General features: G+C 46.7%; 1 protein-coding gene across 1 annotated transcript in view; it reads right to left on the bottom strand.

The window, feature by feature from the left end:
• Positions 1 to 11,488, bottom strand: part of Deup1 (deuterosome assembly protein 1) — a 61,109-nt gene extending 49,621 nt beyond the window's left edge. The window contains exon 1 of the mRNA XM_021207952.2: positions 11,460 to 11,488. Within this exon, the coding sequence (XP_021063611.1) occupies positions 11,460 to 11,488 (29 nt within the window). The remainder of the gene's footprint in view (positions 1 to 11,459) is intronic.
• Between the last annotated feature and the right edge of the window lie 684 nt (positions 11,489 to 12,172).

Consider the following 12,172-nt stretch of genomic DNA (forward strand, 5'->3'; position numbering starts at 1 on the left):
TCACCATGAAGAGCTGAATCCCTCCAGACCACGCTGTCAAATAAACTTCCTTTAGAGGCTTGAGTGAGAATGGCTTCCATAGGCTCCTATGAGTGGACCCTGGTTGGAGGGGGTGTGTCACGAGGGCGGGCTTTGAGGAATCAGAAGCTTCCTCTCGTCCCTACTTAGGTCTCTGTACTTGTAGATCAAGAGGTAATCCCCCAGCTGTTCCTCTCGCCATGAACTCTAAACCTCTGAAACCTTAAGCCCAATTAAACTTGATTTTATAAATTGCCCCAGTGTTTTGCCAACAGCAATAGAAAAGTGACTAAGATACTTCCTTAGGCCGATTTTGATAGACATTTTGTCATGGAAAGTAGAAAATTAAAATTACACAGAAAATTGCCACTGAGGAGTGAGGCCATTGCAGTGGTCCCCTGATCGTGCCGTTCAGAGGCCTTTGGATCTGTTTCACAGAATGGAATTGCAGGCCAGAGGAGACACGGGATGCTGTAGGCAGAGTTTAATGGGCCACTCTAGAGGGGGTTGGAAGAACAGAACGACAAGAGATATACTGACGATGTAGGGCATGCTCTACAGAAGCGGCTCTCAACCTGTGGGTCACGACCCCTGCAGGGTCACATGTCAGATTATGATTCTTAACAGTAACAAAATTCCAGTTCTGAAGTAGCAATGAAATAATGTTGTGGTTGGGAATCATTACAACATGAGAAACGGTCCTAGAGGTTTCTATCAACAGCATGGCCAATTCTGTCCATGTCCTGAGAACTCAAGTGAGGCTGCGTTAAGTGCAAGGGGCTGGCTTGTTTGTTGGAGAAAGTTTCAGGACAGCTTGTGATCCATGGCTACTGCTTGCTGCTGAGACACAGAGAGATGGGGCGGGGAGGCTGGAAGGGAAGCAGAAAGGCAGGAAAATGTGAGTGAGAAAGGAGTGGGATTTTAAAACTGCAGTGCCAATGAACTTTAAAATAAAAGCAAAGTGATGTCTAGTCTCCTTCTCACAGCTTGACACGGCTGGTCTCTGAAGCCTCATTTCTCCCCTCAGTCATACTCCAGCTATATACTATGTTAAAGATTTTTCTTCACTTTCTCTCATGGGTCCTTTCAACATCTCCCCTAAGTAGGTATTATTATAACTCAATTTTAGAAGAGTTGACTGAGGATCCCAAAGAGGAGAAAAAGAAGCTCTTAGAATCCCCAGACTTGGGGAGTGGGTAGGCTGTGTCCTCTTAAGGCGTGCAAACCCAGTCTTTACCTTTGGGTTTATCCGTGGAAACAGTTCACTAGAGAAGGCTCTGTGGTCAGGCTAGGCCCTTCACCATTAAGCCTTTGACTGACAAGACAAAAGGAAGAGGGCGCAAAGGCCTGCATGGTGAGGGGATGGTCTGCGATTAAACGTCAGAAATGCCATCTAGAAAAGCAGAGAGAAGAACTCAGAAAGCTGGTGATATCAGTGGGGGATGGGGGCAGCAGAGGTCACCTGTGCGGAAGGTGCCCCGGGGGAGTGGGAGGTTGTGTTTAGGTCTAAGGTATGGGCCTCAGCCAGTTTTTCAGCTTGTGTTATCTGAGTTTTGGTAACATGAGTTTCTTGTGTATTCTGGGTATTGACCTCTTGTCAGGTAAGTAATTTGCAAATACATTTGTCTGTCCTGTGGTCTGCTGGCTGCCTGTGTTCTGCTCCTTGGCCTCTGTGCTCTGTCGATTGCATCTGTCAGATGCTAGGAAGGAGCTCTTTAGTTTGGTGGAATCTCATCTGCTGATTTGTTTTTATTTTTCTTTGTTCAGGGTTCTATGAAAAAAAAATCACTGCTAAGGTCAAGGTCCCTATATTTTTCTATGTCTTTTTCTAGTAATTTTCGAGTTTTGGGTCCCACATTTCAGACTAGAATCCACTGTGAGCTGCTGTTTGTGTGAGATGAAGATTCTTTCTTTTTTGTGGCTGCCCAGCACACCCAGGAGTTTGTTCAAACAGTTATCTCTCCCCATGCTTCAAGCGACTTGTAAGAGTTCAGTTGGCTGTAAACCCATGGGGTTATTTCTGGACTTGTTCTGCTTCGTTGATCTGCATGTCTGTCTTTATGCTGATGCCGTGCGTGGCTGAGTCTCACTGTGTTCTGAGATATAATGACCTGAGTCGTTCTTTCTGCCCAAGACTGCTTTGTCTTTTTGGATCTCACCACAGCGAGAACAGCTATCATCAAAAATAATAGAGCAAGTGATGAGATATGCAAGACGAACATCTGTGTAGCACTGGTGGGAGTATCAATTAACGTAGCCACAGTGGACATTGCTAAACACAGAATAGAACTACTATGCAATCCAGCAACCCCACCACAGGTTTTACACCTGAGCTGAACTAAATTTACACGTGGAAAAGGCACCCACAACCCAAATGTATTTACAAGAGCCAAGATATAGACTCAAACCAAATGTCTACCAGCAGGTGGCAAAGAGAAGGTGGCACAAAGGCCCAGTGGAGTATAGGAGTATACTTATTATTCAGTAATAAGACCTATACAGTCCTGACACTTGCGGCAGCATGGATGGAACTGGAAGACAGGCAGGCAGGCAGGCAGGCAGCATCTACTCGTGTACCTTTGGAGCAGCTGCTCTCATAGATGCTGACAGCATGACCACTGCCAGACTGGAGGGAGAGTGGATGAGAGAGACACAGGACTGCAGACAGCAGTGAGTTCTGGTACCCTGTGGCGCAGCACTGTGAAGATGATCAGCAGTACACAGAGACTGACTAACCAACACATTGTTACTTAGAAAGGACACAAGTTTAAGGTGACGAGCCATGCTAATCACAATCACCTGGCTTTGGCTCACTCTACCTCGTATGAACAGGACTCAGTCCTTCACATTGTACCTCCCATGTACATACAAATGTCATTTGTGATCACATAAATAAACATGGAGTTCACAGAAGACGTACGGAAGTGACCAGGGTGATGCAGCTGTGGTGGATTCTTCCCTCAAAGAGCTTTGAAACATGGGCTTCTGTTTGGTTTCCTTTGTGTTGCTATTTGTTTGACTGTGTCTCACTAGGTTTCTCAGGCTGGCCCAGAACTCAGGATGTAGCTCAGGATGGCCTCAAAATGACAGCAACCCCTTTGCCTCAATCTCCTGAATCCTGGGATTACAGGCTTGAGTGTCTGTTTTCCTATTCTGGTTCTTAAAGAAGTGGATGCTCACAGTCATCTATTGGATGGAACACAGGGCCCCCAATGGAGGAGCTAGAGAAAGTATCCAAGGAGCTGAAGGGGGCTGCAACCCTATAGGAGGAACAACAATATGAACTAACCAGTACCCTCTGAGCTCGTGTCTCTAGCTGCATATGTAGCAGAGTTTGGCCTAGTTGGCCATCAAAGGGAGGAGAGGCCCTTGGTCTTGCGAAGATTATATACCCCAGTACAGGGGAATGCCAGGGCCAGGAAGCGGGAGTGAATGGGTTGAGGAACAGGGTGGGGGGGGTGTAATAGAGGACTTTTGGGATAGCATTTGAAATGTAAATGAAAAAATATCTAATAAAAAAAAGAGAGAGAGAGAGAGCTTTACTGCATGAGGCCAGCAGTTGTGCCAGCCTTCTGCTGTTATCCAAGCAAGGCAGCTTTGAAATCCAAGAAAGCAAATTAGTAGCTACAACAGGGCTCTACTGGGAGGGTGGAGGGATGTCACCGAGCCTTGGTCTAGAGCTCAGAAAGAGAAAAGGCAGCTTGTCATTGTCATGTGACTAAGGAGGCAGCCATGGGAGGAGTGACAGGGAGAGAGCGGACTTGTTCAGGAGACATGGACTCCTCTGAAAGCAAGTTTCCAAGGCTGGTGAGCGACCTCAGGAGACCTTTGTCAGAACACTCACTCTGAAATAAATCACATACCCATTTGCCTGAGCTAACAGGCGTGTAATCAGACCTTTCAAAGGTGGCTCACATCAGATACTGTGCCACATGAGACACAGATGCAAGCAAAGGGGCTGTGAAGGTGACCCAGAACCTGCTCACCACATCCCCGTGAGCTCACAGTGGTCAACGTGGCTCCTCTTCAACAGGACAACAGAAATGCTGTTCTTCACAGGGCTATAGGTCACAGCTTCATGGCTCCCTCACTCAAATCTAATTCCTGAAGCATGGTAGACGGGCATTTCCCCAGGCGCTTCCCTCCCCTTCCACACCGTTATTTACCATCAAGTTTGGTGTTTGCTGAGTCAGCAGTAGTCAATGCCCGTTCCCTTGCTGAGTGTGACGGAGGCTCATATTCTACCCAGGCTTCTCCTCACGAGAGAGAGGGGGAGAGAAGCTTAGTGGATGTGGAAGTGTTATAAACCACCTTGTTCTGAAGGAGGGGTGCAGGTATGCATGAGCAAGGACCTGTCCTGAGCCTTTGGCCTGACAGTGAAAGGGAGTCCCTAACAGAGATGAAATGCTCTATGACATCTCAGCATCCCCAATGACAGAAAACCTCAAGTATCGCCTTTTTTTTTTTTTTTCTGAATGGGGGATGATATGCTACTATGTACACATCACAGATGTCCTCTGTGATGACTTTTTACACTATGAGCAACCTTTAAATGAACAGGTGGGGGAGGGGCGATGTGAGCAGACAGGGTGAGCAGACAGACAGAGGGTGAGCAGACAGACAGGGGGTGAGCAGACAGACAGGGGGTGAGCAGACAGACAGGGGGTGAGCAGACAGACAGGGGGGTATGTTGGAAGATGCTGGCCTCTTCTTCAAGGGAAAACTTCATAGCTGTAACGAACACTCAGATGTCCCTGTCCTCACACAGTGATCCATGTAAGTCTGAGGAAACTGATAATGTTTATTCTCACACACGATGCCTGTGCTGTGTAAGCCAGTCTCCAGGACAATCACCTCTGTGCCTTGGTAGAAACAGGCCGATCTGAGGAGATGGTGACAGCGATGGCGTGAGGACAGGATTTGTGCCTTTCCCTCTGACACCAGGTGCTTCACTAGGTCTCAATAGGAAGGGCCAGGGGAGCAGTAGCAGGACCTGGTTTCTAATACTAGACATGAAAAAATGTTTAAGAGACACTCTATTTTCTACATGCTTGAGACTTCCCACAAACCTTTCTTGCTAGCTTGTGCTGACTTCTAGAAGTTTCTGCAGCCTCAAGCCCTGAATTTCAGGCATCCTAGAACAGTGCTGTTCACAACTGGCAATTCCACGGGACGTCATGGACCCGTAAAACATCACATGTCCAGACAGACTACCTGACCCTTGTTGCTCAAATCCACTCCCACTCCTTTCTGCTCTGCATCTTTATGTGACACAACTGCTTCCAGTTGCGAGGAGTAAACTCTTTCTCATCAGAGAGCATTACTGGCGCCAGCTCCGCCCCATATCCTAAATTCTGACCTCTCATCCTAGCCAGTGATAAAGCCTGACCAAGACACCATCATCTGCTGTTGGCAGTTGCCAGCTGTTCTTGTCAGGGTGCTTGGAGCACTTCTCCTGAGGGTGAAGCGGTATGTCTGCCTACGCTGAAGCATAAGGGGGACCTTTAAGGCCTTGGCCTTGTGGAAGACAGTTTGGCATTGGTGGAACTGTCCTCAGAAGAGTCTTAGTTCTTGCAGGAATCTGCTTAGGTCTTGTGGGGGCTGAGCCTTAAAGAGGAGCCTGGTCCCTGGGTGTCCCTAGACTGCCTCCTCCTCTTCTGCATCCCGCCATCTGATGCCATTAACAGAAACAGCCAGGTAAGGCTGCCTGCTCTTGAGAATTCAGCTTCCAAAACTGAGCTAAATATACCTCTGTTCCTTATAAACTATTCAGCTTTGGGTATGTTGTTATAGCAACAGAAAAGGGACAATAACCTCCCCAATATCCATCCCTTTACTCTTACATGTTAACAGAGTTTTCATGGCATTCGGAATGATGGTTCCTTAGCACATGGGGTCTTCAACACTGGACCTCAGTGTCCAGGTCTTCAACACAGGACCTCAGTGTCATCGTTGCTCAAAGTATCTTGCCCGATTTTGCCATTCTAAGGGCAGGTGTATATCCCCTGAGACTGGTTTGAAGGTAGGTCTGGACATTCCTGGGCTACTGATCAAGAGCACAAGTCATGTCTCATTTTCTACCTTCATTCTTTTTCCTTTGCAATACTAGGATTTGAACTCAGAACCCTATAATTGCAGGGTAAGTGCTTTTCCACTGAGCCACACTCCTAGCCCCACCTCATTTTCTAAGCTGTGTAGATATCAACATTGTGAATCATCTATCCTTTCTGAGTTGGCAGTTTTGTTGACTGACCAAAGTTTTCCTGTTCTTGAACCACTTTGAGGAGCATGTAACTTGATCATGCAAGGTAGGTGTAAAAATGTTTGTGTTTTTCATTAACCGTGTATAGAGGAGGTTTGGACTGGATTTGCATAGACAAAGCTCACCAGCTCTGTTCTGTCTCTCATGCATTGCCATTTGCACACGCTGTTGTCATGCAATGGCTTAGCAAGAGGCGCCCAAGCCAGCTGCTCTGCGACTTTGTGGGAACAACAGCAAATATCTCTGTTAACTTCAAGGCATAGGCTACCTAAGCAATGTTAGGAGGTGAAAACAGTGTGTTTTGGGTGTCATCCTCACAGGACCCACAGATTCTGTCAGGGAGCTCCTGCCAACGGCTGCTTGCCCCACACATTTCTGCTTCTCCCGGAGTCTATCATTTTTCGCACCATCCTGCTTCTACCTAATTTTGAACTCTCAACTCCCTCTCCTTTGGTCTTATGCACATGGTGTTCATGCTGCTCTGACTGACTTTGGCATCACTTCTGACAGTGTCCTCTTCCTGCTCGAGATGCCCTTCCAGTCACTGTGGTGTGACAGGAGATGCATGCTGCTGTCGCTGGGTTAAGTTCAGTTCCTGTTGGTTCTCAGTCACCCTTGGTCTGCTCTTTCTTCTTTACTACCTCTATTTCTAGCTTGCCTTCTTTCTGTTTCTTGACTTGGGTGCAAGGAAGGCATGGCTTTGTCACTAGCTGCTATCCAATAAGATCACTCCTTTCTTCAGAGGTGAGGACCCTGGAGGCTGTTCGCATTGCTAAGCATCCTGTGCCAGGCATACTGCCTAAAGGCTCTCAACTGTTCTAGGGTGTTTGAACATGTTGAAAACTAGGTCAGGCTAGATGTGCCTGGTGCCAGTGTTTATGGTAAGGTCTGCATACTGCAGGCCTCTCCCCCTGTAATCTAACGAGTTACCACTATACCCAACAGTGCCCGGTAAGAAGTGCAGGCAAATGTGTTTTGAGTGGTGGCACTTAACCTTTTTCTTATATTGTTTCAAAGGAATATGTCTTCTCTTCCTCCCTCCCTCCTGAGTTTTCTGTCTTTGGAAGTCACCAATCCAGCCCTGCAATCAGCCCCATGCTAGCTTCAGAGTTCACCTTCACCACACCACATACCAGGAACACTGCCCCCTCCCCTATCTCTTTTTCCATGAATTCTTCATTCAAGACACAAGAAATTAGAGGAACTTGTTAAACGAGACTCTTCGGGTGAGAATTGGATATTGGGAGGGGCGGGGGCAGTACTTCGAAGCGTGGGGAGAACAGGAAGGTGTACCCCAGGCAAGGATGGTCTGGTCTGGTCTGGGCCAGGAAGGTGTGGTCTGGGATAGCTGGAAGTCACAGCAGTTGAAAAGAATGTTCAATTACAGGAAGAGAACACTGTAACCATTCATTATGGTCCTGCTGTAGGGGCTTAGCTCAGGAAAATCCGAATTTCTTTTTACCCACTGTAAATAAAACTGAATTTAATCCATCACAAAGTGAGCAACTGAAGCTGTGACTCTGTGTCTCTCTGGAGAAGGACCCTTGAGGGTTAAAAAGACACACAGAGGAAGCAGTGCTGGGGAGGGCTTTTGGAAGCCAGGTGGGAAGCTGGAATTAATAACCAACCCATCTCAGTTCTCTGGAAGATGAGTTTGGTGGCTTGGTGCAGAGGCATCCCAAGTTTTAGACCGTTTGATAAGATTCTATGAAAGAGATCAATGGCTCAGGAGTTAGTTACAGAATGCAAAGTATGTCTCAGAATGGAAGGCCAAGTAGGAGAGTCAGGGAGGAGAACAAGGCTTTGGGTAAAGATGGATGAATCCACAAAATTTGCTCCTTTCCCAAGACTTACTAACATGAGGCAAATGGATATTTTTCAGCTGACACATTAAACCTACAAAGGCAAAAAGATTGGCAGCCAAATAGCAACAACCTGTGATGGCTGCTGATGGCTGCCACCTTTTCAGGGTCTAGGATCACCTGGGAGACATGCCTCTGGGCATGCCTGTGAGGGCGTTTCTGGAGGTAAGACCCACCCTAAGTATAGTTGGTCCCCACCACGGGTGAGTCCTGGACTAAATAAGAAGTGAGGGGCCCAAGGAAAGCAGTTCACAGGACGAAAAAGCTGAGCCGCTCCAAAGAGAGACATTTGAAAGAAACTAGAGGAAAAAGGAAACTTCAGAAGTTTGTGACTACAGGATTACTAACTTCAGGAGCTAAAAATGTTGAGCAGGAAAGAAAAAGATTGATCCTTGTCAGACTCTGAGATGGACATGACTTATAAAGGTTACCAAAATCATGTCATGTTGGGAGACGGGGGAGTTTAAAGTGTGTGTTCAACAGAGTGGGAGAGAGAGAGAGAGAGAGAGAGAGAGAGAGAGAGAGAGAGATCCAGTGTAAAAATCAATAGCTAATACCTAAAATTGAAAAATCAAAANTGAGATGGACATGACTTATAAAGGTTACCAAAATCATGTCATGTTGGGAGACGGGGGAGTTTAAAGTGTGTGTTCAAGAGAGAGAGAGAGAGAGAGAGAGAGAGAGAGAGAGAGAGAGAGAGAGAGATCCAGTGTAAAAGTCAATAGCTAATACCTAAAATTGAAAAATCAAAAGCAGCAGTAAAACACATTATTTGAAGATACTGAGTTAGACATCCAAAGCCTTGGGAAAGGGTCCCTGCCAAAAGGATTCACAGTGGCTGCCTTGGGAGTAGGAATCTGGCCAGGCACCAACACAACTAGATTTTGCTTTATATTGTTTTCATAATCCATAGAACCAAATGAATTTTTTATATTGTGCACATACCTTTTTCTATCAGTGTTTGATATATATTTGTATGTTTATGTAGTCTCAGAGCTTCATAAACCCACACTAGGTGCTAAATACTTGTTGAAAGTGGGCTGCTTCAAGAAACATCAGAGCAACATGTCCATAAACTTGCTAACAAGTCCCTGGAGAACCACCCTCATTTACTGGTTTCTTTACAACATGAGCCAGTGGGCTCTGAGCTCTGGAGACTATGGCCATAGCCTACCGGAATGAGCAGCAGTCCTTCACAGCACACTGTGGTGTGCTCACTAACTTCCGGAACTAACTGTAACTATCTTGTACCCAAACAAGTCTAACTCTCTCTACTACGTTCCAAGTTCTTTAAGTACCAGTTCTGTTTTTAAATAACCTTGGCATTTCAGGGCCATACACTCAGGACAAGGTACTTTGTCTTCAAAGAATGAATGCAGAAGACCAGCCAGGTCTTCAGCTTTGCAGAGCTAAGACAATCTGCTACACAAGCTCAAGCTCAAGTTCTCCAGTCTGCCTTACTGTACTCCAGTGTCAAAGTCTCTCTAGGGACCCAACACACACTTAGCCTGACCTGGCTGTGCTGTGAACTCTAAGCAGGCAGCCCCTCTCACCTCCATGTGATCAATTTCCAGTGTAGGAAAGATCCAGGGACTAGAGCCAGATGTATTTCAATTCAGCTCTTGCCTCCTTCACTGACCACTATTCTACCCTGGTATGAATTCTTGTTCCTATCTCCATCTCTCTGTGGCTCAATGGGGCAGGGACACAGCAATGGATGCTTGTCACCCTTCAACTTACAGTGGAGTTGGCTTATGGCTGGACAAGGCCATTATATAGTGAGAAAATGAAAAGGTTGAAAACACACGGAGTTAACCCAGTGAGCCTGAGAACCAGCAGCTCAGCCCTCAGTGTCCTGTGGGGTGGTGACAGTGACTGTCTATCCTCACAGTTGCACCACTAACCGTGAATTTGAGCTCACTAGCATTGTCAGAGTGAATCCACAGATTTCTAGTCTGGAGAAAAGATCCAGCTTAGAAATTAGACGATGGTCATCCTCTTTACAGCTTCACACAGGCATGCAGGCACACAGGCGTGCAGGCACACAGGCATGCAGGTGGCCAGGTAAGCTGAGCAATCCTGAGTCCAGCACCAACTATATATGGAATTTCTGAACTGTAGCTAAACATATGCCGCCCAGCTGGAGAGCACAGTTCTGAGCCTTTCTTACAACTGAGTGAGACTGAGTTCTGGCCAATGTTAGTGAACACAGGGAAGCCTAGGTCAGGGAATCTCTAGGTCAGACTCCTAGAAGCAAAGTCTTTCCTGCCCTTGCTTCCCCCTCATTATGAGCACTCACTACCAGGATGGAAAGCAAACAGTCACAATGCTGGAGCAACCACTCCGAGTGTAGAGGAAACCACTCACTCTGCCATAGAGATGAGTTTTTATGCTACTTAAGGCTGTGCATTTGGTGTGTGTGTGCGCGCACGTGTGCGTGTGTGTGTGTGTGTGTGTGTGTGTGCGCGCGCGTGTGTGTGCGTGCGTGTGCGCGTGTGTGCGTGCGTGTGTGTGTGTGTGTGTGTGTGTGTGTGTGTGTGTTTCAGGGGCTCCTGCTCTACCGTAATGGATTCTGTTTTCTTGTTGAGTGTAAGAGCTATGTCCAGGAGGTAGGGCTCAAAATGTCTTAGTTGTTCATGCTTCTCTACTTTACCTGATGTCAGAGTCACAGGTGGAGCAGAGTCACTGGAGGTGAGACTCTAGAGTTGTGACTAGTGTCAAAAGCAGCTGCAGTCAGAACTGGGCTCTGAAGTACCTCTGCTGCCCCAATCTGGGTCCAGCAGAGGTCAGATGGCTAGTGAGATATTCACGGTGCTGATGTGGGAGAAGAGGCAGGACAAATAATTGTGAAAAGGAATTTGGTCCATTTCCTACCACAGTGAATATTTTTCAAACCCCATTCTAAAATATCCAGTTCTTGCTGTGCTATGGAAATATATGTATTGTGGAGATGTGTTTAAATGTTGAGAAAATGTGGCCAGTCTTAAGGATAGGAGCAGAGAAACACTCATCACAGCGAGAAAAGAGAAAACTGGCCAGAAAGCACTCTGTTGTGGACACGTAAGGGCTGAGGAGGCCAGCGTGGGTCCCGAACCTATGACGCCAACAGTATCAGTCAGGAAGTGCTGTCTTCCAGGGTGCAGACTCAACATCAGGAAGACTTACACCAGTAGATACTTCATAAGTTACTTAGATTTTCAGTCTACTGCCTCCCAAGCTAGCACATCCTTCCTTTAACAATTCATTTCAGAACTCACGCTTCCTCCAGACTTCTGGGCAAAGATGAGCTAATTAGATAGAATTTCTGAAGCACTTACCCTGCTGTAGTATGGGCTTGGTTCTCCATGCCAAGAAATGTCTACATCTGGCTTGGTACTTCTTGATATTTAATCTGTGAGGAGGGACATTATTTAGAATTATAAAATGCTTAAACATATTAATATAAGATGTGATATTTTTGCTGTTGGCACGCCATTTATGATAGGTTCTTTGAGCATGGATGCTGTTAGAGAAGCCCCACAAACAGAGAAGGCCCACAGTGGGGGTGCGGTGGGTTGGGGGTGGGGGTGGGGGTGGGGGTGGGGTTTCTTTGGCTTGATGAAACCAGCAAGCATACCTCCTTAACTCAGCTAGGCAGCTAGGTGTCAGTTGCCTAATTTGTGCAAGGGTTCCTAATTCCTGGTTTGAGGAGTGCTGTCTAGAAGCACTCGCAGTTTACACCTTAGTGGAGTGCCTATCCCTTGTCTTTGAGTGCACTCTTCCATTGGTTTTTCTTGACCTTTTAAAGGCGTCGATAGAGCATGAAATTTAGTACAAAGTCCAAAAACAGGAGCTGGAGAACTGGTCCAGCAGTTGGAGGTTATCATGCTTAAAGTGCATACAGAGGATTCCAGCGCTGGTCAGGTAGCTCAAAACCACCTAGTCCCACACACATACACACACACACACACACACACACACACACACACACACACACACACACACACACANCACACACACACACACACACACACACACACACACACACACA

The sequence above is a fragment of the Mus pahari genome, chromosome 10 (assembly GCF_900095145.1).
Source record: "Mus pahari chromosome 10, PAHARI_EIJ_v1.1, whole genome shotgun sequence".
In the NCBI taxonomy this organism is placed as follows: Eukaryota; Metazoa; Chordata; class Mammalia; order Rodentia; family Muridae; genus Mus; species Mus pahari.